Below are 26,386 nucleotides of genomic sequence, written 5' to 3' on the forward strand. Positions count from 1 at the left end.
ACACACACACACACACACACACACACACACACACACACACACACACACACACACTGTGGTGAGGTGCAGGGGGAACAGCAGACTGGGGACAGGTGGACAGGACATTCCTCCAGCTCCATTGTCACGTTACTTCACTCCTCACACATCATTATCTCAGCAGCTGTTACTTTACAGCACAGCACAGACACACAAACACCCAGGAAATAAACACACACATCAGTGGGCGCACATTAGCCACTTAGAGCTGCACTCATGGACTGGAAACAATAGCAGACTGTCAGTCAGCTCAGTGAAATCCACACATTAGACAGTGTCTGAGCCTGAGCTAGGTTCAGATATGGGATGCTTTTGTGGTAGTGTTTCCATAGAAACAGGAACTTCAGGTTTCCATTTAAAGAAAATTAATCAACAGTTATTGTATTTTATTTATTTATGTTTCATTTGTAAGGAGACCACATACTGTAACATTAAACATAAATGTCAGCATTTGATGCATTGTACCACAGTTAGCTTGAAGCTAATTTAATTGCGCAGCCTTGGCAGGTCACAAGCAAAACAACACACACACACACAGACAAAGTGTAGTATTAGTAAGTCAGTGTTTGTCGTATTTTTAAACTGAATTCATTATTTTGATTATTTTAAATTGCGTTTTTGGCATTTGGTCCAATGAGCTCCAGAATATGAATAAACTCAGGCTTTGGTAAAGAAGTGAAGAAAACATTGAGAGAATAATATAAGTAACGCTTCACGACCCTAGAACATGGGTACAATTAACAAAATAAACGGTATGTCCCTGTTGTTGCTTTGATTAGAGGGTAGGCCCTGATCTGTCCACAACTGCAATTACAATGTCAGAGGTAAAGGAAGTCAGGGAGGGGAACAGTGAAGGCAGAGAGAGACCATATCCACAGGTAGAGGCATGATGATGGAACCCAAGGCATCACAGCTGTTTCAGCCTTTCTGTTTGTGTTGCACAGTCTCCAATAACCATGTAGCCGCCTCACAAACTCTCAACACCTTCTACTGTACATCCCAAACAACTCCATCCAAACTACCATGGAGGTCTGTAGCAACCAATAACGTAATAATTTTGGCCATTTTAAATGTAATAAAGCCAATAATGTAATAACGTGCCGATAATGTAATAACATTTTTGAGCCAATAACGTAATAAGTTATTACATTATTGGCTGGTTATTACGTTATTGGCCTAGTATTAAAAAAACCTTTGAAAATGTAATAACTGGTGCCGATAATGTAGTTCTTGGGAATAAAAGGCTTTTTTGCAGTTTTTGAGCAGTTTGCTAATCAAAAATAGGTATAGTGGATGACATAGTCGTCATATTTATTCATCCAATATCACCTCTCTCTCTCTTTGTCTGAGGCAGGAAGTTATACATGACTGAAACATAAACTGGCTGGCAGACACCATTCAATACACAAGTTTCAACAGTCAATTTCCCTACGGGGACAAATAAATTACTACTACTACTACTAAGTTTGGTTATGTTTTGGAGGTTGTTATAGCCTTCAATGCTTACTTCTTCCGTTTGCAAACATATCATTACAGTAAGCATGGTAGGAGAGAGAGAGAGAGGTGAAAGATAGTACATCTTGGATGAATAAATATTACGACTATGTCATCCATTATACCTATTTTTGATTAGCAAACTGCACAAAAACTGTAAAAAAAAAAAAAAAAAAAAAAAAAAAAAAAAGCCTTTGTTTCCAAGAACTGCAGTCATATTTATGTATTATTACATTATCAGCACCAGTTATTACCAGCCAATAATGTAATAACTTTATTACATTTAAAATGGCCAAAATTATTACATTATTGGCTGTTATTACGTTTTTGGTTGCTACAAGGTCTCTCACAGGAATGGTTCTGTGGGTGAGTGAAGCTGAGCTCAGGTTTCTGGCTGCTGGCTGCTGGCTGCTGGCTGTGCTTCAGACTGTCAGCATGTAGCAGTGGCTCAGTGTGCAGGCTGGAGCAGGCTTTCAGCTGGTTCAACACACTCCCCGTCTCATGAGGCTCTCAAGTATGTGGGCTATGACAAACGCTCATCTGCTGCTTCATGCACTTCTATTACTGTTAGCTGTTTGTCAGTGAACTGACACGCAGCTCAGGTCAGTTTGTGATGAGCATGAATGTTCTCAGCAGCTTCCACAACCATCTGCCATTCGAATCCTTAATGATACATTCTATGTGTAGATGGATGGATGAAGTAGTTCTACCAAGGTGTTATCACTAAGTGTATAGTATATATACCCAATATGTATACACACTGTATATTTAGTATACAGTGTGAGCATATACATATATATATATATATATATATACATATATGTGTGTGTGTGTGTGTGTGTGTGTGTGTGTGTGTGTGTGTACGTATACAGTATGTGTATACAGTACATACATATACTAAATATCTATTAAACGTTTTGCATTTACCATGTCTCATCACAATCAGAGGTTTATGTTTTAGTTGTAGATCGTAGGTGATACAGAAGTAAATTAAGGATGTCACAATTACTTGTTTTCACAATTAATCGCGGTATTAAACGCCACAATTAATTGATCGCAAAGATTCCTAAAAACCGTCACTTTCCAAAAAAAGATTATGTATGAACCGTGTCGGCAGATGTGCACCAAAGTGAAGGTAAATGCACAGATACTGGTCCATTTACCTAACAAAGCTCAAACACACAGAGCTGCTCATGTAACCACTGTAATGAATGATATTCTATTTACTGTAGATCTGTCAGTACAACTGCACTTTTAATCTCTGCTTCTTAGTTGACAGAGTAGTGTTGGAGGTGTGTGAGTAAGAGATGCCTGATCCGCTCTGTGGTGGGTGTTTGCGGCCGGTGATTATGGTTCACACAGCTCCACTACACAAACAATATAAATCACCCCCCACACACTGCTTAAGTCGGCCCTCAATTAGTTGTGTCCTTGATATGAAACATGTGGGCTCCTCACAGCCTCATTTATGAGCTGGTTGTTTGTGCAGCTCATTAAAAAGTGAGTAAACCGTCAGAGGAGCAGAGGAAGGCATCTGGATCACTTCCACCAGCAGCAGCAGCAGCAGCAGCAGCAGCAGCAGCAGCAGCAGCAGCAGCAGCAGCAGCAGCAGCAGCAGCAGCAGGGATATGGAGCTCTGGACACTGTGCCCAATGAAAAAAACCTGTTATAGAGTCTCTGTGTGGACAGTCATGTAACATTTTAGTTTGATCAGATACTGTAAATGACCTTAAAAGTCACTCATGTCCATTTAAAGGATAATTTCCGTTTTTTACAACCTGGGCCTAATTTCTAGCATAAAATACAATCATTTACTCATTTTTTGGTGTCATTTGGAGTCGTTTTGACGAAATTAGCCCCAGTGGAGCACAATGCAGCCTCTAAATAACACATTATCCGCCGCAAAACTCGTTCATTTCGCCAATATGTTGTTATGATATGCTAGTGCTATTCCCCTCCGAGCCCGTGGTGGCATGTTATCAACATCCGGGGTCTGTAGGTTGACCTACTGACCTCTGACCTGGATGATGTCATCTCCGACCGCTGCCCGGCTCATTCTGATAATAATCATTCTGCTTCGGCATTCGGGTCCATTTTTATCTCAACTAGCCGGAGCTTTAGTGAGTCCAGGCTGCGGAGAGGAAGCCTGTGGAAGCTGAACTTCATCCAGCTGCTCATTTTGTTCTGACAAGTCAGAAACACACAGAAACGAACCGTAGCATTAGCGCACGGCGCGGATAATGTGTTATTTAGAGGCTGCATTGCGCTGCCCCGTGTTCTCGCATTATATGGATATACGCGCTGCTCCACTCGGGCTAATTTCGTCAAAACAACTCCAAATGACACCAAAGTTATCTGGGTGAGTAAACTGTTCGTATTTTATGCTAGAAAAAAGGTCCAGGTTGTAAAAAACGGAAATTATCCTTTAAGCACAGTACTCAAGTAAATTTACTCCGTTACTGGCCACCACTGAATTTAATAAATTTGTCCTTGAGTCCAGGTGAACAACAACAGAAGGCCACACTTACTGTGTATTTTTTTTAATTCTATAGATCTATTTGTAGCGTTCCATCCATGAAGATCCATGATCCCAGTCTGAGGGAGAGAACTAGTTAGTGTGGGGTCTGCCTCTGCAGCACAGGACTGGACAGAGTGATGGATCAGTGCACCTCTACAAAGGCAAAAACGCTGATAGGAAAAGACAGAAAGAAAATCAAAGACTGATGGATCCCAGTTCACTTCTGTCATTAGAACCCTCCCTTATCTCTGACTCTCTGCCCCCCCCCCCCCCCCCCCCCCCAGCCCCTCTCAGAGCTCAGCCACCCCTCATCTGACCCCTCAGCCCCTCCTTTGTTGACATTCTGACTCTGTCTCTCTCAGCCAGCGCCCCTGGCCTCAGCTGTCAGCCGTTAGTATTCCTGCTGCCAAGGCCTGGGACTGCAGGGAGCCCTGGCAGCCACACACACACACACACACACACACACACACACACACACACACACACACACACACACACACACACACACACACACACACACACACACACACACACACACACACACACACACACACACACACACACACACACACACACACAGTGGAGTGGCCATCACCTTCGTCATCTGGCATCCCTCAGGCCAAGGCTGTGTTTTGTGTTTGTTGATGAGCTCAGCTCCAGCAACAGACCAGGGGAGTTTTCATTCTTGCTCATTTGCTATTTTGTCCATTATTTCCCTCTCACTTCCCTCACAGTGATGTTTCCACACTAATACAGGGTTTGCATTATTGATGAAGCTGCCACCCTCCTCCTCCTCCTCCCATCTGTCTAGACTGAAAGATGGTGGGGTGGAAGGCTGGAGGAGATGGATTGGTGGAGGAGAAGGAGGGTTTAGGAAATGGGTGAGTGAATGAATGAGGGCTGTAAGTAAATACTTAACTAACACACTTACACACGTCTGCAGTAGAAGAACCAGGCACATCAATGTGCTCTGCCTCACTATCTTTCATTTCAACCTGTGACTTTGTAAAGGAGTTTGTGGTCTGATGGTGGCACCAGATCAAGGATCAAGGGAAGGATGAGTGATGTGGGTGCTGAATGTTGGACAGCTGGACCAACAGAGTCTACAAAGCCGACCCTAACCCCGGGACCAAGAATTAGAATTCAAGAAGTCCTTTTCAGATTATAGAGTATCTGTATACTATACTGCTGTCACTGGCAACCTGCCATCCTGGTGAAGAGTCATGACGTGGATCCACACCGTTACCTCAGGTGGAATCAGACATTTTAATGCAAATGTTCCCCAACAACAAGTGTGTTTTCTATTTCTACCTTAAAGGAATAGTTCAACATTTTGGAAAATTGGCCCATTGCCATAATCCCTATAGTCATAGCAGTAGGTTCGTTTCCTTTAATTGTTGGTGCAAACTATTTTTACAAATGATCTGCTCACATGAGGTGGACTGCTGTATTCAACAAAGCAATAGGAATGTTTTTTGACACTCAAGTTTTGGATCCTGTCACAACCGGCCCCCGGGGGCCAGTTCCAGTGGAGAAGCAGCAGACTGCTGGAAATGTGTCATGGTGTTTAATTGGAATAGCAGGAGGACATATCTGAGCTGAGCTTTATTTACCTGGCATCACTCAGTGGAAAGCAGCTACTGTTGCTGATTGGTATTAAACAAATGCAAACACACTCAGCATACCGGCTGTGTGAGGCTACGCTGTCGGTGATCAGCATGTAGATGAGAGAGGGGTCTTGTGTGATTAAATATACATTTTGTCTTTTTGTCAGAGTGTCAGATTCTGTGTTTGTCATCTTCCACAGTGACACACAACAAGAGCAACACACTGATTGTCATTCCCTCCACTCTGGGTCTGTGTGTGAGTCAGGCTGCTTTAATGTTGGCACCTTGTCGTCTGATCCTGCTGTTATTGTTGGCGGGGAGAGGTGGGGTGGGGTTGGGTGGGGGCGGGGCAGTATTCACTTTACACACCCCCATCAACATCTAACAGGTGCACGACAGGAGAGCATCAGTATCCAGGACACTCACCAAAGTCAGCCAGTTTGAGCTCTCCGGTGTCACTGATGAGCAGGTTTTGTGGTTTTAGGTCGCGGTGAAGGATGTACCTCTGGTGGATGTAGGACAGGCCTCTGAGCAGCTGGTACAGGAACAGCTGCAAAACACAAGGAAACAGAGGGCACTTCTTAAAGCTCCATATGGTGTAAAGGTAGATGTTTGTGTTAAAGCTCCATACAGTATAAAGGTAGATGTTTGTGTTAAAGCTCCATACAGTATAAAGGTAGATGTTTGTGTTAAAGCTCCATACAGTATAAAGGTAGATGTTTGTGTTAAAGCTCCATACAGTATAAAGGTAGATGTTTGTGTTAAAGCTCCATACAGTATAAAGGTAGATGTTTGTGTTAAAGCTCCATACGGTATAAAGGTAGATGTTTGTGTTAAAGCTCCATAAAAGGCAGAAGTTTGTGTTAAAAATCCATACAGTATAAAGGTAGATGTCCATGTGTAGTGTGATTATAAAGCAGCTCTAGGTTCTACATTAAAGCAGAAGTAAGTGATCCGGTGGTTTTGTCCAACTTCCTGTCAGCAGATGGAGTTAGCAGTCCCCGCCCTCGTCCCTACGTCACCACATTCACGCGCATCCCTTGGCTGCACACACAGAGAGGACCGCCCCTTTATGCCGTTCTCTCTCCTCATTGGATAAAGGTTGTAGGATACAAGGAAAGTTTTCTCCTCGGCTTACAGCAGAGCAGAGTGACTGACAGACCCGTGTTTCAGACCAAACACTCTATAGAAGTGATTGCTGTCGGAAGATAGAACTATTTAAGACTTATATTAACACAAACATTCCGCTTACTTCTGCTTTAATACTGTGAAAGTATCAAAGTCTCAGTCCACAGAGAAATGCACACAGCCTGTATTCAGAAACTGAGCCTTAAAACCAGCCGTTAGGACTTCCTGTCACTTTGTGATGTCACAACAAGCACACTCAGCTACGCACTGAGCTCTACCACAGGAAATTATGGAGCATTACCACAACCCTATGTAAAAAAAAAAAAACCTGGCATATATATTCCTAATGTAACAAATGTCCTTTTATGACCAATTGATTTCTGTCTGAATCCCCACCTCCCTGTGGTGGAAGATGAAACAGCACAGGTCTATAATGTAGGGAGGTGTGGGGGAAGCTGTTAATCACTGAGGTAGGACTGTGACTGGATTCAAGTGTAAATGAGAACAGACATGAAGCCCACGTTATTTACAAACAGCTTAAAGAAACGTTGTCTCCGGCACAACGGTGCACACACACTAAAATCAATACTGAGCCATGAATCAAAAACACCCCCTTCATTCTCTCCACTCAAAGTATTGAACAGTGATCAAACAGATGAGACGACAGCACACGTCTGATTTCACAGCTGACTTCCTGGGAGCTGCTGCATCGACCAGCCAGAGGCAGAAATAAATTAAACTGTCTGTTCCTGTTCCAGTTTATAAAAAGTGGCTTATGATGGATCGGATCAACAAGCGCCTGCTGCACGGGTGTGTGTGAGGATCTAAGAGGAGGAGAGGACAGACAGGGGACAAGGAGACACAAACAACAAACAGAGCTACTAAATAAAGACGATGTCTCCTGTTCATTTAGGGTGAAAGGCACAGGAGGAGGGCAGGCAAAAGTTAAAAATCACTTAAAGGAATAGTTCAACATTTTGGCAAATTGGCCCATTGCCATAATCCCTTTAGTCATATAGGTTTGTACCTTTAATTGTTGGTGCAAGCTATTTTTAGAACGGCGGAGCAGAGCCGTGAGCTGCTCAGAGCTACACTACGGAGGCTCATGGGATTTCTTGGTGTCCCTCATCAAACTCATCAAATACACAATCCATAACGTAACACAATAATAACACAACGTTACCAGACAGAGTTGTTTTAGAGGGAAATACATGCAAAACCGCTGATGCACATTGCTTTCAGGGACAGTTTTTCATCAAGCAGTCTCTGTATTTACCTCTACCTCCAAAAAATCCCATGAGCCTCCGTAGCGTAGCTCTGAGCAGCTCACGGCTCTGCTCCGCCGTTCTAAAAATAGCTTGCACCGACAAATAAAGGTAACGAACCTACTGCTATGACTATAGGGATTATGGCAATGGGCCAATTTTCCAAAATGTTGGACTATCCCTTTAAAGTTGAAGTGTATTTGATCTTATGTATACATTGTACCACATCCACCTGAGACCAGTCCTGTGTTTAATGCAGCATGGCTCCACGTGGAGGGGACATCAGGCTGCTGAGCTGCAGCAGAGGTTAGAGTCAAACTACCAACAACACATGGAGGGCCAGCAGTCCCACAACAAGATTAGGTGAGTGGAGCTGGGTCTGCTGTAACATTATCACCCCCACAGAGGCAGTCAGAGGAGACACAACATCTTTGTTTCTGTCTCTTACACAACTCACACTCTCCTCCTACAACACATCAGAGCAGAACAGAGGCAGGTCTTCATGTCTGACTCAGTAAGTTGGTCACCGTTGGACACCTCTCCTGCTCCTTCTGCACGGTGTGTCTTGTGTTTAGTTTTTCATCTGTCTGCTTTAGTAATAGTGATACATTTAGTGAAATAAGTGTACTGTATTTGCTGTAATGGAGGTGAGGATCAGTGTATTGGACTTGGAAGCACTCCTCCTCTTCCCTGCAGCGAAGTGAATAGTCAGGAGAAATATCACCAGTCTAGACTAGAGTGGAAACAGGTGATAAATGCAGCTATGGATGATCAGTGGAACTGGTGACAAAGAAAATAAATATTGATCATAAACTGCAAGACAGGAGAGAAACCGACATCTTAAGAAGTTAATGGAAGCTGGTGGAGACCAAACTAGAGGTAGAAACAGAGTCAATTTCAACTGATCAGAGCCATGAAATTAATGATAATGTAACATTGGGTCTGTTGGATGTGTATGTAAACAAGAAATATAAGATTTTTTTAAATAAATGAACTGTGATTACTGCTATTATAATTTAATTTGGAGCGAAAACAGTGTTACTAAACTGCTACTAATATCATGAATACCAATATTACCTTATTTTTTAGTATTTATACTATTATATTTTTTGTGTATCATTATGGAGTGATAGACTTCTACCTCAATTCCATTGTACTTGCAATGACAATAAGGATTTTCTGAATCTACAGTCTCCATCAGCTGGGACTGAAGCAGCGTCACCTTTCTCAGTGAACCTCGATGTGACTGTGATTGGCTCTTTTACTTTTAAATGGGAACCAACAAGATCCATTCTGTCACTCTACCTTTGCTCAAATTACTTCCCTATTTCTCATCTAGTGTGCATCCCGCTCATGTTATCACATTTGCTGACACCTTATGCAAAATCCTCTCAGCCTATGAATAACAATAAGTAGATAATTAATGATATGAAACTGCAGTTCAGTGTTTCACATGAAAAACCTACAGAACATTTAAAGTAAGAACAATAGTTGAGTCTAGATGCCCTCACTGACAAATACAAAAACAGCAAATTCATTCATACAAACACTCATGAAAATGCATCGATGCACTTTTTGCTGACGAGTCAGATGAATAAAGATTAAAATGCATTTAAATTTGCATTTTTACAGCCAATTATTTTACTGCTGAAATCAAACACAGTCCCTCAAACCTGCCTGCAGCCCATGAACCCAAACTGCAACCACTAAACAAATTCAGTTTTTAATATTATGCACTCTCCACAGACTGTGTCTGCGGCTGCTGGAACAAGCTTCAACAACAGAATCCTAAAACGCGCCCGCAGTCACAGCCGCATTCTACTTGTTTTGTTTGGTTTCTCCTCGACGTGTCAATCAACAAATAATGAAGCGAATATGATGCTGCATTCACTTTAACTCCAGCTCCAGAATTCCTCTCTCATTTCTCTCTCGTCTCACTGACAACACCGTCTCGGCCAATTAAGCCGATTGAAGTGCTGTGGAGTCCAATCAGGGACGGGCCCTGTCTGGCATCTGGAGTCACCGGGTCAACGGTTCACTATTCCCCCTCTCAGCGGGTGAGAGATGAACTGCCGTGCAGGAAATTAGCATGGGAAATGTGTGTTTACTCATGTATATCAAACATACCTCTGAAAAGCCCCGGCGCTGTAAGAAGTGCAACTTCACGGTGAAAAGGAAAAAGGCTCTTTTCTTCTCCTCAGTAAGCTCTTTAATTCAAACATCAGCCTTTTTCTTTGTCTGTCTGGCTTCAGATGGAAACGTCTCAGAGCCATTTGCATTCTAATACGATGGAAAAGTGAAGTGAGGTGCTGCTCACTGACAGTTCTCACAATAATAATAGTAATAGAGATAAAAGTGTATTTTTCCACTGGGTTTCATATGCCCTGTCTAAAATTGGCCAGATCAACACTTTACATTTCTAAACGGAGGTTTGCACCAGTCAGACAGACTTAGCATGGTCAGTGGTGGACATTTGGCCTGGTGACACGTCGGACATCTGCTTCCCAGACAAACTCACTCAACTATAATAAGTGACTGTGGGATGTCCATCTGGTTGAATGTATTGAGAGAAACCCTGTCACAGCGTGAGGAGTGAACTGGAAAATACAGACACCGCAAAGTGTCCGAGACAAAGGGAAGACCACAGAGCTGCACCGAGAACCATGTTAAACAACATACACCCATTTCTTCTATTTCATCTGCATCTGCCACAGAGTTGAGTGGCTTTATCCCTGAGTCAGCCACAGGGCTGGTCAGTCTCAGAGCAGCAGGCTGACTGAGGCGGTGCCAACCTGCACCTGCAGGTGGAGCTGCAGCCAACCAGCTCAGCTCCTCGCTGTGAGGCCACAGTGTTAATCACTGTACCACTGTGTCGCCCACAGCAGAAATATGGGAACTAGCCTCATTCAGTTCACTAACTTTACAAATGTGGACCCTATAGTTGATGAAATCCATCACTGATAAAGATCTGAAACATATACAGCTCCAGTTTCTCTGGTTTTACTATTTATAGGTATGTGTTTGAGTAAAATTCAATTTTTTTGTTTTGTTTTATTCTATCAATTACCGACAACATTTCTACCAAAATTGCCATTTGCAATATTGCCATTTAGAGCTTTATTGGCTAATGACTAAACTAGTCTAAATAACAAAAATATCAAGTCTTTTCAGACCTTGAATAATATTAATAATGCAAAGAAAACATGTTCATATTTATTCCACAAAAACACAGCAAGAATATTTGAACTCTGGAAAAGAGAAGAATGACTGTCGTACATGTAGAGATGCTTTTAAGAAACATTTTGTGAAAGTGGTCTCTCATTTCGGGAAAAAAATAAGAGAGCACTTTCACAAATGTTTGTTTAAAACATCTCTACATGTATGACAGTCATTCTTCTCTTTTCTTTTTAAAATATCAACACAAACGCAACTCATTCTACTTAATGAGACACCGATGAGGTCGTCACCTGAACCACATCTGGTTTTATAGGAAGATTATAAAAACCACTGCTGGGATTAAACATCAACATTATCCCACAAAAACTGATTTATAAACTCTTCCTGAGTTAAAATATTCTTGCTGTGTTGTTTAGGAATAAATATGAACATGTTTTCTTTGCATCATTATTATTATTATTCAAGGTCTGAAAAGACTTTGAGTAAGACGATATTTTTGTTGTTTAGACTAGTTTAGTCATTAGCCAATAAAGCTCTAAATGACAATGTTTTTTTTTTCAATTTTGGGAGAAATGTTGTCGGCAGTTGATAGAATAAAACAAAACAAAAAATTTGAACAAACCAGTAAACCCAGAGAAACTGATCATTTTGGGAGTGGTCTCTTCATTTTTTCCAGAGCTGTATATGTGCAGTTCTCTGAGAAACCCTAACCCTAATCATTATGATGAACATGACTGACTGCTGCTATGGAGAGGAAACAGCCCTCTTTAATGACCAATCTACATTTGAAAATTAGTGAAGTTTCCCATTAATGTTGAACTCGACTTCATCATTAGTCCTTAGCTGACTAAAATAATTTTAAGCTACAACGATTGGATGTTTCCTGCTGCAATGCGCTCTGGGACTTGGCTCCTCTCCCACAGTTCTTAAGTATACTGTTGTACTTTTGACTTCTTGTACTTTTTTTCAGTGCAGCATCTCAGTGTTTTTACTTCACTGGGGGGATTTAATGTCCAGCCAACTGATGGAGAATCTCCAGAATAAAGAACGCTGTTAAACTCAAACACTCCTGCATTCAGCAGACACGACCTTCTATGAGTTGTATCCGTTCACTGGGCCTGTCTGATGTGAATGTAAAGCTCACTGAAGAGAGAAACACAATGTGTAGAATCTGTAGTGAGAGCGTCTGTGTTGTGTTGTTGCAGTGTGTGTGTGTGTGTGTGTGTGTGTCTCTGTAATCATAATGCATTATTAGCTCGTAACGGCAAGAAAAATAAGCAGCACGGTCCCAGTTAAATCAGCCATTAACGTGATCTATCACCTCTGGGGTGACCCTGCTGCCTGCTGCCTGCTGTTTCATCAGCGCACCAATAAACACACTGCCATTCTTCTAATGATGAAATACTCACTGCCACCATCCCACAGCTAACAGGCCTCTCTATCAAGATAAGCACTGTGTAAAAATGTTTGGATTAGATTGGCTCTGTGTTCAATGTAGTGGAGTCTGGAGCCTTTGTCTGATACTCAGTGAACAGCAAAGCATGAAGCAACGTATCAAAGTGACAGCAGCAGGCTGGGGTTCATGTGTGGTGGTCTCACTGAGGACAAAAACAAAGAAAAACACAAAGTACAGAGCATAGAAGAAAAACAAACACATTGGTTCCAATGTGATGTTAATATGGGAGACGAGCTAACAAGCTGGGAGGAGTGAAGACTGACTAATCTGGGACAGAACAAAGCAAGATCAATAGTCCACAGCTCCACTGGTGGCAACACAAAAGTGCTGACAGACAAAACTACACTACTAAAAACTTTTCTTTCATTAGCAGACGTGTCAGGTTTATCCACTGGGAAACACACTCAGGAATCACAAGCAGGAAACTGATTTTCAATGTAATAACTTGTTTAAAATGAAAATGAAAACATGGATGAAAGTCACTGAGGGCCAGCAGAACTCTCCATGTTTTCTCTCTGCTGCTTTTAGGTTTCTTCTTTGCACCCCTGCTCTGGGATTTAACCTTAACATACTTTGTAGCGCCACGTTACGTAATAATGCCGCATTTTGTAATAATGTAATACATTTTCACCTCATGATGTAATAACGCAGCATGTTGTAAAATCTGACACATTTCGTAATAAAATTCTTGAAAGCAATATGTAACTTTGTACATATTGTAATAATTGGAATACATTTTGTAATAAGTTGTTACATACAGTAGTGAACCAAATTATTACATTTTCTATATAAAAAATAAAAAAAACTCACATTTTGCAATAAAAAAAACCATATAAACTTCACATGTGATTTTTCATGTGTGAAAAATTTTGCACATGGGAATCATGTTGTTTGCACATGGGACACATGTGGTTTTGGCCCAATTTTATGTGAATCACATGTGAATTCCCATGTAAACCCATTTTCCACATGTGGTAACATGTGATCACATGTGCAAAATGTTTCACATGTGAATCACATGTGAATCACATGTGAAGTTCATGTGGTTTTGTAATGCATTATCTAACAGCTTATTACAAAATGCGGCAAAGTTTATTACCTATGGCGTTGAAGAATTTTATTACAAAATGTGGCAGATTATTACAAAATGCGGCGTTATTACATCATGTGGTGAAAATGTATTCCATTATTACATAATGCAACTTTATTACATAATGTGGCGCTGAACATGATTAAAGGGATAGTTCAACATTTTGGCAAATTGGCCCATTGCCATAATCCCTATAGTCATAGCAGTAGGTTAGTTACCTTTAATTGTTGGTGCAAGCTATTTTTAGAATGGCTGAGCAGAGCCGTGAGCTTCTCAGAGCTACGCTATGGATGGGATTACTTGGTTTCCCTCATCAAACTCATCAAATACACAATCCAACAAGTTGTGAGCTGTACATTCACCACGCTATGAGATAATAATGGAACGTTACGAAACGGAGCCGTTTTCGAGGTAAATACAGGGTAAATACAGAGTCTGCTTGCTGAAAAACTGTCCCTGAACGCAGCGCTCTTCAGCGGTTTTGCATGAATTTACCTCTTAAACAACTCTGTCTCGTAATGTTCCGTTATTATCTAATAGCGTGGTGATTGTGCAGCTCACAACTTGTCCACGACAGCATTTTGGAGTTGTTGGGTTGTGTATTTGATGAGTTTGATGAGGGAAACCAAGAAATTCCCTTAGCCTCCATAGCATAGCCCTGAGCAGCCTGCTGCTCTGCTCTGACGTTCTAAAAATAGCTTACACCGACAATTAAAGGTAACGAACCTACTGCTATGACTATAGGGGTTATGGCAACGGGCCAATTTGCCAAAATGTTGAACTATCCCTTTAAACAAACCAAACTTGCTACAAACAACTAATTGAAACATCACTGCTTTAACAGCATGTGGTTGGAATAACTTCATCCAAGATGCTAGTGTGTCGTTGTTTTACCAGATGACAGTGTGAAGCCGCGCTGGTCTGATGACAGAGAGTTTCTGTCCCTGTCTGCATAGTGTAAATGATTTGGTTATTTGTCTGACTATCAGCTCTCTCCATCACCATCTGTCAGATCCAGGCTGGATCCTTCATACTGACCCTGACGACCAAAGTGCTACCAGGAGCTTCCCTTGTAATGTGATTGTGAGAGCGAACGCCGGCTGTTCTCTGGCTCATAGACGGGGTCTGTGGGTGTCAGGTTCCCATTGATCTATGGAGATGTCACCCGGCCAGGGCCCTTCAGCTGAATGCACATCATCTAATAAGAAGAGCACTTGAGCAGCGATCTGGATGAGGTCATACTCACTCGTGTTCAATTAGAGCGCCGCTGCTAACAAACTGCAGTCGAGTGCATACGGGTGAGGAAGTTAACAGCACTGCACGATGAGACTCTTCCATTAGATTCTACTCTGGGTTATCTGGATCATCACACACACTCACACACACACACACAGCTCTCTGTTACTTGACCAATAATCGTATTAACAGAGAGTGTTAATATGATCCAGAACCAGCAGAGCCACTAACAGCTTTTATGTTGCTGATTAGTAAATAGGAGGACGGTTGAGTGACTGACAGTGGATGCTGCTCATGTTCACATCAACAACTAATGTTACAGTTCATTGTCTCAGAGCATGTGCTGTCATACCACAGACCATCTGATGTTTTATTTATAGTCTATACGTCATATGAAGATGAATGAAGGATTTAATTATACAGTGAATATTCATGTGTTGAATATCTGATGATATTTAATGGTTTTGTGCGATATAAAATGTATGTTTGTGTGACATTATCTTGTAATTTCCCTTTTTAATTGTTTATACAAATGAGAACTGATATTTTGCCTAATTGTAAATCAACAGGAGGGTTCCCAGAAATAAAAGCAATTAGTAAAAAGTAATTACTGAACTCTTGCTCACTTGCTCACAAAAAAAGAATGAAAATGTGCAAAAAAAAATGCAATTCAGATGGATTTAACACAGAATAAAAACTAGTGAGATTATTTCATATTTTAAAGGGACAACGAGGAGCATTTCCACCACTAATAATAATAACAAAATAAAGATAAAGACAAAACAATATATTTATAGAAAATGGAGCCATTAACAAGTGTTGGTAACGTAGATTCATCCACATTCAGTTTCAGTTCAATTTATTGACAAGGGACAATGTACATTAATAAAACATTGTAAAAAACAAAAGCTAATTTTCATCACCAGTCCCTCTGCCTGATGATAAAAGGCAACCTTAAAAAATAAAAATAAAAATGAGAGTCTCATTAATATGAGACATTTTTTATAACCAAATACAAACTCCTCGTTGTCCCTTTAAATCAAACAACCATAATGGCATGGGATAATGAAAACTAAGCAACACAAAACTTGTCCTGAAATCTGAGACACACACACGCACACAGTTGCTCTGATGACATTTGAGTGTTTCAAATACATGTTGTATGTGTGAGATGGTAGAGGGTAGCACCAGTCATCCACATAGAGTTATTATTCTGATAATAATGTGAACTCTTTCTTAATATCAACAAACATCTATATTCAGAATAGGAGGAAAATAGACTGTGTAAGAAATACAGCCGACTCTTCATTCTAACACACACTTTCCTCACAATAACAAAGCACAGTTCAAAGTCAGTCACCGTAACCAGAGGTGATTTCAACTTCTCCACAGAAAGATCATCCCAGGTAACTGCAGAATGAATGTAATAAAGAGAACACTGATGACTGTGGTGCTGGTCATAGCTGCAGGCCTCAACACTCCGACTTCTCTCCCCAGCATTAATCATTCACACATCCACTTCTTTCACTCCACATACGCTCCACACCTAATTGAACCCACTCATAATTTGGGATCATTTATCTATATTCACTCCCCCTTAAGATACAATCATCTATTACATTCAGCAGCACGTGGAGCTGTAATACTCCAATACTCTGTTGAGCTTAATCAGATAGGACTGGAATTCCATTTTAGAAATGAAAGAGTTTCCAAATGTTCTCTCCAACACTTCTCTGGAAACAGATGGAATGACTAATAAAAGGAAAATTATTTTTGTTCTTCCCACATGAGTAAAAAGTAATTTAGAAAACGAAATAAAAAGCACTGACAGAAAACTATGCGAACAACTCCACAGACTTCACCTAGAATCAATCACAAAGCATCACATTTCTACCAAATAACATCCTGACAAAGATCTGCATTTATCCTCCAATGTTTAGATGTAAAAACTAAATCAATCAAGAGAAGAGAAACCAGAGGAATCACTCAGAACAGTCAGGAAATAGAGGAGATTTAAAGGGACAACGAGGAGTTTCTATTTGGTTATAAAAAAGTCTCATATTAATGTGGATGAATCTACGTTACCACTTGTTAATGGCTCCATTTTAGATAAATATATTGTTTTGTCTCTATCGTTATTTTGTTATTATTAGTGGTGGTGGAAATGCTGGTCGAGCCGACCAGTGTTTCCTTACTTTCGGTTTCGTGGCGAGTCATGAGAATAACGCCGCCGAATCACCGTTTATGGTTGGAACTACGACGGTATGTGATCGTCTTCCAACCTCTGACTTTCATTGTTGATGAATGAAAACATTCTTGGCAAGACGTCGGTCTTGCGCCGGTCCAAGAATTTCACTGTGCGCGCGGAGGCTCATGGTAAATGTAGTATGAGAACACTTTGCTTTCCAAAACTCCTCGTTGTCCCTTTAAGACACGGTCTCCTTTCCAGTTGTTTGAAAGTAACCTACAGGATATCCCCCTGAGAATAAGCCCTACCCAACAGATAATCTGCTTTTACCACACAGAGCTTCATGCTCCACAGCACACAGCACATCTCCTGAACCATAAAGCAGATTCCTCCAGCCCTTCTCCTACAGAAACTAAACCTCATTTTCTTCAGAATGGTGACTTATTCTTAAAGACAAAGGTATATTCCCCTCAGACGAACTGTGCTACAGTGACAGTCTTATCAAACCTGGACTAAGACCCTGGTCCGATAAGCACTAGAAACAATACTTCTACCCAGACAGACTCTTTCAAAGAAAGAACATTAGACTCTAGATTGAATGAATATTTAAAAAAAAGTGACAAAGCAAAGACAAGTCTGTATTTTCCTACAGACCAACAACTACTGTTATCACATATCACACTGGTTGACACTGCAGGATGCTGCCTCTGCCTGCATGGTGAGTCAACCTGCCTTCCAACAACATCATAACATAAACACATTTGAAACAAAGAACACATAATGCATACTGTGTCTGTTCTGATGATATTTTTTAAGATTGTAAGTTGTGATTTCTATACGATTAAATACCAGAATTGTTTCATAACACTACGATAGTGACGGCTTTTTCACAATCCTTTAAAGGGATAGTTCACCCAAAATTCAAATTTCACTCATTATCTACTCACCCTCATGTCAACTAGCCTCGTTAACCAGCCTCTCGCAGAAATGCATTTCCTTTCATTTCTCGGGAGAGTCTGGCCTCATCCCCCCTCTAAGCGTTGGGGTGGGCGGGAGCTGGGCGGGAGTAGTAGCAAAGACGGTTTAATATCTTTGGTAGTAGCGTTGACAGACAACCCCATTCAGCCAATCAGCAAGTTGGTGTAGTGACGGGGCTTTGCACCAGTCGGTCCCTGATTGGCCAACGTGCTGTGGCAATCACAGCGGGCGACGCTGATTGGCTCGGCCTTCTGAGGGTTTCAGTCCAAACGCTTAAAATGGGGATGAGGCCAGACTCTCCCTCGGAATGAAATGAAATGCACTTCCGCGAGAGGCTGGTTTACAAGGCTACATGTCAACTAAGAGCTGTGAGAATTTTCAGAATCCTCTGTTCCTTCTCTGAGTTACGGGGGGGTCCGTGCAGCAGTATTTGTCCATATAATGGTTGTCAATGGATACCAACTTTCTTCATCCAAAAAGACACACCAAAAAACATCCAAATACCTCCATACTGCTCGTCTGTAATGTCCCTCTTGTATTGAAGCCCCGACATGAGAAATTGTTCCGAAAAAAATTAAATAAGTCTATATTTTAAGCTTGTTTGTAGCGGAAGCTCCCAGTGTCTCAGTTCACTGCTCTTCCTGTGTCCATGCAAATCTCGTGTGATTTGCACTGACCGGCGGAACAATTTCTCATGTCGGGGCTTCAATACAAGAACTATCCCGTTAAGTATACAGTAGCAGCTGTAACATTACGTTCTATTGGCCAATGGCCACTGAGCTCAGACAGAGATAACTACATAGTAAACTAGAAATGCCAGAGTCAGTTTGATGGATTAACACAACCACTGTGTTAATGTAGAGTAGCTCAGTGCAGCAGGAACAAAGCCACAGGCCCTGAAGTCACATTATAAATCACAACTAACAAGTAGCAAAGTCTGCAGGAGCCAAGCAACACCTCACCCTGCTCGCTCTGAATAATCCTCAATTATTCATGTGAATCACAATTAGGCTGCTGTCAGGCAGCAGGAAAAACACATATTACTTAGTGTAAATCCTCAGTGGCAAAAAGGTAAGATGTTAGAAAACACATGTAGCCTCAACTGCTACAGCAACTTCCTGCATAACAGATCATACAGACACCTCCAACACCAACACACGGCCTCATTCACTCCATCACTGCCTCTCCCCGCCTGTTCATCAGTCTTACCAGTAGAGTAACACTCTCTAACTCTGACACTACGTCGGCCCCGACAGCTCCACTTGCTCCAATGTCTGAACACAGCATCAGCTACAGTAAGTAAGCTCTCATATCGCTTTCTAGGGGTGGGAGAAAAAAATCGATTCACATAAATATCACAATATCTTTTTTGACGATTTTTAAATGGATACATTTTTTTCAAAAATTGTTTTTTTTATTTTATTTTTTTAATTTTTTAAAATATTGTGCAATGTGCATTTGTTCGCCTTTTTTACATACAAAGAGTACAGGTTTTGAAAAGGGTTTAAGCTCACTTTATAATAGAGTATGTTAATTTATAGGCTCCTACAGTATTTGTGTGCAGATGTTAAAAATGCAGACTAAAAATTGAGAGAATCGGCAATATCGTAGAAACGCAATTTAAATCGAATCGCCATCCAAAAAATCATAGAAGAATCGAATCGGGAGAAAAGCATATCGTCCCAGCCCTATCGGTTTCATAATGTTCTTTAGTGAAACAGTCCTTTTTCATAATAAACTAAGACTAAACTAACTCCTGAAGACATATAGGTAGATTAGATTAGTGATGCTCATTAACACCACTGTCCATACCTCCATGGTGTTGGCTGACAGTCCTGCCTCTTTCATTCAGCTCTGAGTTACAGCCCCAAAATATACATCTTCACCTTCTAATTTCCCGAAATGCGAAATTGTTCCGAAAAAAATGAAATAAGTCTATATTTCAAGCTTGTTTTGTAGCGGAAGCTTCTCGAAGCTCCTCTTCCCGGTTCGTCAAATTTGGACAAACTGGGAAGAGGACAGACCCTAATATAGACTTATTTAATTTTTTTCGGGACAATTTCGCATTTTCGGGGCTTCAATACAAGACAGACATTACATACGAGCAGCATGGAGGTATTTGGATGTTTTCTGGTGTGTCTTTTTGTCACGAAGACAGTTGGTATCCATTTGCAACCGTTATATGGACATGCACTGCTACGCCAAGACCCCCTGTAACTCAGAGAAGCCACGGAGGACTCTTAGGAACCTTGAGTGCTGCAGAAATTCTTTTGTAACCTCCAATGAAGGAGTAGAACCATCTCAAGGAGGATCAGAAGAAATGGACAGCATGCGATGAGTGTCACAGCAAAGGGTTACTTTGTGATATTTCAGTTTTTCTTTTTTAATAAATTTGCAAACATTTCTACATTTCTGTTTTTTTCTGTCAAGATGAGGTGCTGAGTGTACATTAATGAGAAATAAAATGAACTTTTTTGATTCTCCCAGCCCTTAGTCCACATGAGGGTGAGTAGATAATGAGTACAATTTCAATTTTGGGTGAACTATCCCTTTAAATGCCCAATACTGTATGTCCGCACACACACACACACACACACACACACACACACACACACACACACACACACACACACACACACACACACACACACACACACTTTTCCTAGTAACTTTCAGTGAGGTTCTGAAATGCGAGGTAGCTAGCCTGTGTGTGTCTGACAGCTCTTACAGCTCAACGTCCACCACAGCCCATTGACCTCTGTGGAGGAGTTGTTAGTTGTTTCTCTGTTGTTTTCTGTAGATTGACATTTGTCACTCATCCCCACCTGACATTTGGCGGACTGAACCCAGCACTGTGATTGGTTGCTGCCCCCTGCTGCGAGGCCAGGAACAGGCTGGATGAGTTGCGTGTGCATCGTGACTGTAGAATACCAGGGATTTCATCCATGTTAATGGATTGGAGCGGACACGCCGGCCGTGTGACACACTTATGAAACGCTGGTCTGTCGCCTCATGGCTGCATCACATCACATGACCTACACATTCACAATCTCATGTTTTAGTTTGTTTTTTTTTCTCATATCTCATTCCAGCAACATTACATAAAAGTGGCACCTTTAGTTTCTGTGTCTGGGCTGCATCTGTAGATAATAAAGCCAGGTAGAGACACATTGAGAATATCATGAGCCTGAAAGCAGCATGGCTAGTGAGTCTGTACCTTGACGTTGTCTGGATGGAGTCCTCCAGGGTGTTTGTCCATGTACTGGCACAGGTCGGTGTGCTGCAGAAGGAAGGAAAAGAAGCACAATGTTAACACAGTCCACTGAGAACAAGTTATGGGAAATCAAACAGCATTTATCCTGGTGTTATGGTGCTGCAGGATGTGTGAGGGGACTCTGTCAATAACTGGACCAATCAGCTGCTCTCTGCAGACAGGAGGAAAGTGCTGATCTTCCCTGATGTCAACAAGATGAAACTGGTTTATTTGAGAGTGGCATGCAGAGCAACACTCTGAAACAACACTGATATTCATGATCCACACTTCAAACCTGCTCTCTGACCCTGTTTCACTCTCTGTGTTTTGATGCTCTCCTCTACATCTCCCTAGAACATTTCGCAGTCTCTTCCCCTCAGCTCTTTGTCTCTGTATTTCACCTTCTTCCCCTCGGTCCTCATCGGCTTTAAGAGACAGAAAATAGGAGGCTTTTTCCTGGTGTGAAAAGTCTTCTGTATGTAAAACAGCACAGACTACATCAACATCAAACCAGCGGTCCACAACATGTTGGCAGGGCTTGTGTGAGCATTTTAAAACAAGTACGTCTCCTTTGAAAGCTGGATCTTTGACATGTAATATAGCCACCAACAGGGGGCATCACACCATCTCATTAAATGCATTATTGATGGAAAGCTGAGTCAGCTGGTGCTGGAGCAGAGATCTGGCCTCCCTCAGCACTTCAGCATCAGAGATTGACCTGAATATAAATGTGAGCATCAGAAGGAGCTGATAAATATGCAGAGTGAACACAGGGGAGCTGGTGGGGTCTCCACCGGTCAGGGATCTGGATCTTCTAATATTAAGTGTTGACAGTGTTGTTGATGAAGTCCTTCAGGCCTCTTCCTCAGAAGGAAAACATGGAAGTCCTTCTACAGCGCTGTGCAGTGTGGACTAGTCTTGAGCTGCTCTTTAAAGGGATAGTTCACCCAAAATTGAAATTTCACTCATTATCTACTCACCCTCATGTGGACTAAGGGCTGGGAGAAGTTTCAGAGTCCTCTGTGGCTTCTCTGAGTTACAGGGGGTCTCGGCGTAGCAGTGCATGTCCATATAATGGTTGCAAATGGATACCAACTGTCTTCGTAACAAAAAGACACACCAAAAAACATCCAAATACCTCCATGCTGCTCGTATGTAATGTCTGTCTTGTATTGAAGCCCCGAAATGCGAAATTGTCCCGAAATCAATAAGTCTATTCAAGCTTGTTTGTAGCGGAAGGTCCTCTTCCTGGTTCGTCCAAATTTGACGAACCAGGAAGAGGAGCTTCGAGAAGCTTCCGCTACAAAACAAGCTTGAAATATAGACTTATTTCATTTTTTTCGGGACAATTTCGCATTTCGGGGCTTCAATACAAGACGGACATTACATACGAGCAGCATGGAGGTATTTGGATGTTTTTGGTGTGTCTTTTAGTTACGAAGACAGTTGGTATCCATTTGCAACCGTTATACGGACATGCACTGCTACGCCGAGACCCCCTGTAACTCAGAGAAGCCACGGAGGACTCTGAAACTTCTCCCAGCCCTTAGTCCACATGAGGGGGAGGAGAAAATGAGTGAAATTTCAATTTTGGGTGAACTATCCCTTTAAAGTGTTGAAAGTATTGAACATCTTACAAAAACTGTAAGAACAGATTCAGCCTAGTTCTGGAGCGCTCTGCTCCGCCCACCCCGGCTCCAGATCTGCGTGCAGCACAGTGTGCAGACTCACCACATATTCAAAGACCAGAGTCAGGGTTTCCTTGGTGTGGATGATGTCATGGAGGAGCACGATGTTGGCGTGCTTCAGGCCTTTGAGAAGAGACGCTGCAGACACACAACAGGGACAGAGTCAGAGAACACAGCACTGTGATCTACGCCTTCATTATCTGCATCATTAGAATTCAACGCAGGCGCTCCACAAGCCCCACCACATACAGGGGGATTAAAAGAACATCAGAACAGACAGAGAAAATACAGGCTGGATTTCCTGCTGCAACTTCTCACACTCCTTTGTCAACATGTTCATGATGAAACACATTGTTAAGAAGTAGAGCAGAGAGATGACATCCTGGGAAGATGATCAGCTCGCTTATTACTTCATTAGCAGAGCTTACAGGGTGTTACTGAGGAGGGAGGGTGTGATCAGCACACACACACACACACACACACACACTATGACTGTCAGATGTGATGTGATGTGAGCTGCAGGGAGGACTGTACAACTAATACACACATACCATGTATGCTACATAGTGGACTGTGGTTTACAGTGGATGGATATTAAGAATAACAACTAAACATTCCATCTGAGGATCAAAAATATTTTCTATCAAGACAAGAACATTTTAACTCATTGAGTGCCAGCCCTTTTATAAAATGGTCAGTGCCATGTGTCAGCGTTTTGGGGCATTTTGAGTAATATTTCAAGACCCAGAGAATATTTTGTACTATGACTCTGAAAACACCAAACAGTTCAAAGGAAAGAGGAGACTCTCTATTGAACTAGGGGAAAAACCATTTGTTTGTACCTTGTTCCATTCTTGATTTATCTTAAGTTGAATAGAGCCTGGTTGCACCAAAAAGACCACTTTTTGAAAAATGCATTTTTGTGAAAGGGAGACTCTCAAGAAAAACAGTGATTTATCCGTTTTAAATTTAGCTTCAAAAACATGTAAGACATCTGAACATTTCATTTCACATGTTTTTTCATTGTACAAAAAAAAAAAAACCTAAAATACAACAAGTAGGAGTCCTACTCTGCAGAGTGATGCCTGCTCTCCTCCTTCTCCTGCAGTTGCTGCCCCCTCACCCTCTCCTACCCACCCCCCTTCTTCTTCTTCTTCTTCTTCACTTTTTGCTCTGATCTACAGTCTTCTTCGTTCTACACATCCCAGAAGTCCCAAAATTACTTGTGCGCGTCAGCGTCCCCATTTACCAGCCGCAGAAAACAGCATTTGATGTATATGTACGTCATTGGCACTCAAGCGTTGGATTTTGATTGACGTACATAAACGTCAATGGCACTCAATAAGTTAATTAGTAATAGATGTCAAAATGGGTTTTGTCCATATTTCATTGTTTCTTTTAAAGGTCCAGTGTTTAGGAAGTTTTGCATTTACAAATGCGAAACTCTTGAAACGAGCTCTCTGGTTGGCTGGATTTCCCGTTCCGTTCTGCACTACAAACATGGCGGCGCAAGATGGCGACACTGTCTAGAGCAAGACCCTTGTACTGTATGTAAAAGAATAATTATAAGCGGTGGCGTGCACAGACTTTTTGAAGGGCAGGGGCGAAAAGGAAAAGCACATATGTGCCCCCCCCCCCCGTGCACACCACTGATTATAGGGCTTTGGAAACCAAACACATTTTATTTTATATATATTTTCGCCCCTTAGCCGTGGTATAATGAGCATATACCACGGCCTGTCGTGATATGTTGCTTAAATATACACACACAAACATATTCATGGGTAGTATATTCAGATTTTGCCAATAAACCTCACCAAGTATTACACACTGGACCTTTAAATGTCACATTACATTAATATTGAAGATTTTAGATTATGCTAAAGCAGGAAACAACAATTACAGAGACAAACTGCTGCAGAATTCTGTACTGCAGTTTTCATTAGGAAGAGAGCAATTTTATGAAGACATTAATGGGGTTTTCAGGAGGCTGCCAGTGTTATTAATTAGTAAACACCAAGGTATTTTCCAAGGGTGGGTGGGGGTGGGGGCGGGGGGGTGGAGTGACGGAGCCTCATAAATACATTCATCTTGAGTGAGTGCTTTAAGAGTGAGATAAGGAGATGAAAGGCAGGACTCCTCACAGTGAGCAGGAGGTTACTGCTGCAGTCAGGTGTCTCACACACACACACACACACTGTACCTGTGGTAATGAGCATGAATGAGTGTGTGTAGTTTTATTAAGCATGGACACATCCATACGCTCTCCTCTACTGTGGATATGTTACTCTGTAATGCAGCTCACATATCTGTGCTGGGAGCTTCCTGCTCACTAATTGCAGAATTAGTTCAATTTCAAAGTGCTTTTCTGATCTGCTCTCAGGGAGAGTCTGGACTCTCTGTGTCTTCATCAGACCTGGATCATACACAGATCAAACACAGAATGATCTTATCATCTATCATCTATATGCAGTATACGTTTCTTATACTTGAAATATAAAATACAATCATACAAATATTTAGTAGAGTTAAAAACAGCTGAAACATAAAAAGCAATTAGATTTAAAGGGACAACAAGGAGTTTCTCCAACGGCAGAACGAAAAATTCTGCGACAATAAAAAAGTCTCATATTAATGTGGATGAATCTACGTTACCCACACTTGTTAATGGGCCCATTTTCAATAAATATATTGTTTTGTCTCTATGGTTATTTTGTTATTATTAGTGGTGGTGGAAATGCTGGTCGAGCCAACCAGCGTTTCCTTACTTTCGGTTTTCGTGGCGAGTCATAAGAATAACGCCGGAGAATCGCCGTTTATGGTCGGAACTACGACGGTATGTGATCATCTTCCAACCTCTGACTTTAAAGCAGAAGTAAGCGGAATGTTTGTGTTAATATAAGTCTTAAATAGTTGTATCTTCCGACAGCAATCACATAGAGTGTTTGGTCTGAAACACGGGTCTGTCAGTCACTCTGCTCTGCTGTAAGCCGAGGAGAAAACGTCTTGTATACTTCCTTGTATCCTACAAGCTTTATCCAATGAGGAGATAGAACGGCATGAAGGGCTGTGTGTGCAGCCAAGAGATGCGTGTGAATGTGGTGACGTAGGGACGAGGACCAATAGATCCATGACGAGGGCGGGGGCTGCTAACTAACGAAGTTAACCAAAACGACCGGATCGGTTACTTCTGCTTTAATTCTTGATGAATGAAAACATGAGTCTGTCTTGCGCCGGTCAAAGAATTTCACAGTGCGCGAGGAGGCTCATAA

The 26,386-nt window shown here is 41.6% G+C and overlaps 1 protein-coding gene across 1 annotated transcript in view; it reads right to left on the bottom strand.

The window, feature by feature from the left end:
* cdk14 (cyclin dependent kinase 14) overlaps nt 1-26,386 on the bottom strand; it is a 223,986-nt gene that overhangs the window by 111,406 nt on the left and 86,194 nt on the right. The window contains exons 6-8 of the mRNA XM_083990071.1: nt 23,158-23,252; nt 21,391-21,453; nt 6,082-6,205 (exon numbers count right to left, since the gene is read on the bottom strand). Of these exons, the coding sequence (XP_083846197.1) occupies nt 6,082-6,205; nt 21,391-21,453; nt 23,158-23,252 (282 nt within the window). The remainder of the gene's footprint in view (nt 1-6,081; nt 6,206-21,390; nt 21,454-23,157; nt 23,253-26,386) is intronic.

The sequence above is a fragment of the Trachurus trachurus genome (assembly GCF_905171665.1).
Source record: "Trachurus trachurus genome assembly, chromosome: 16".
Classification (NCBI taxonomy): Eukaryota; Metazoa; Chordata; class Actinopteri; order Carangiformes; family Carangidae; genus Trachurus; species Trachurus trachurus.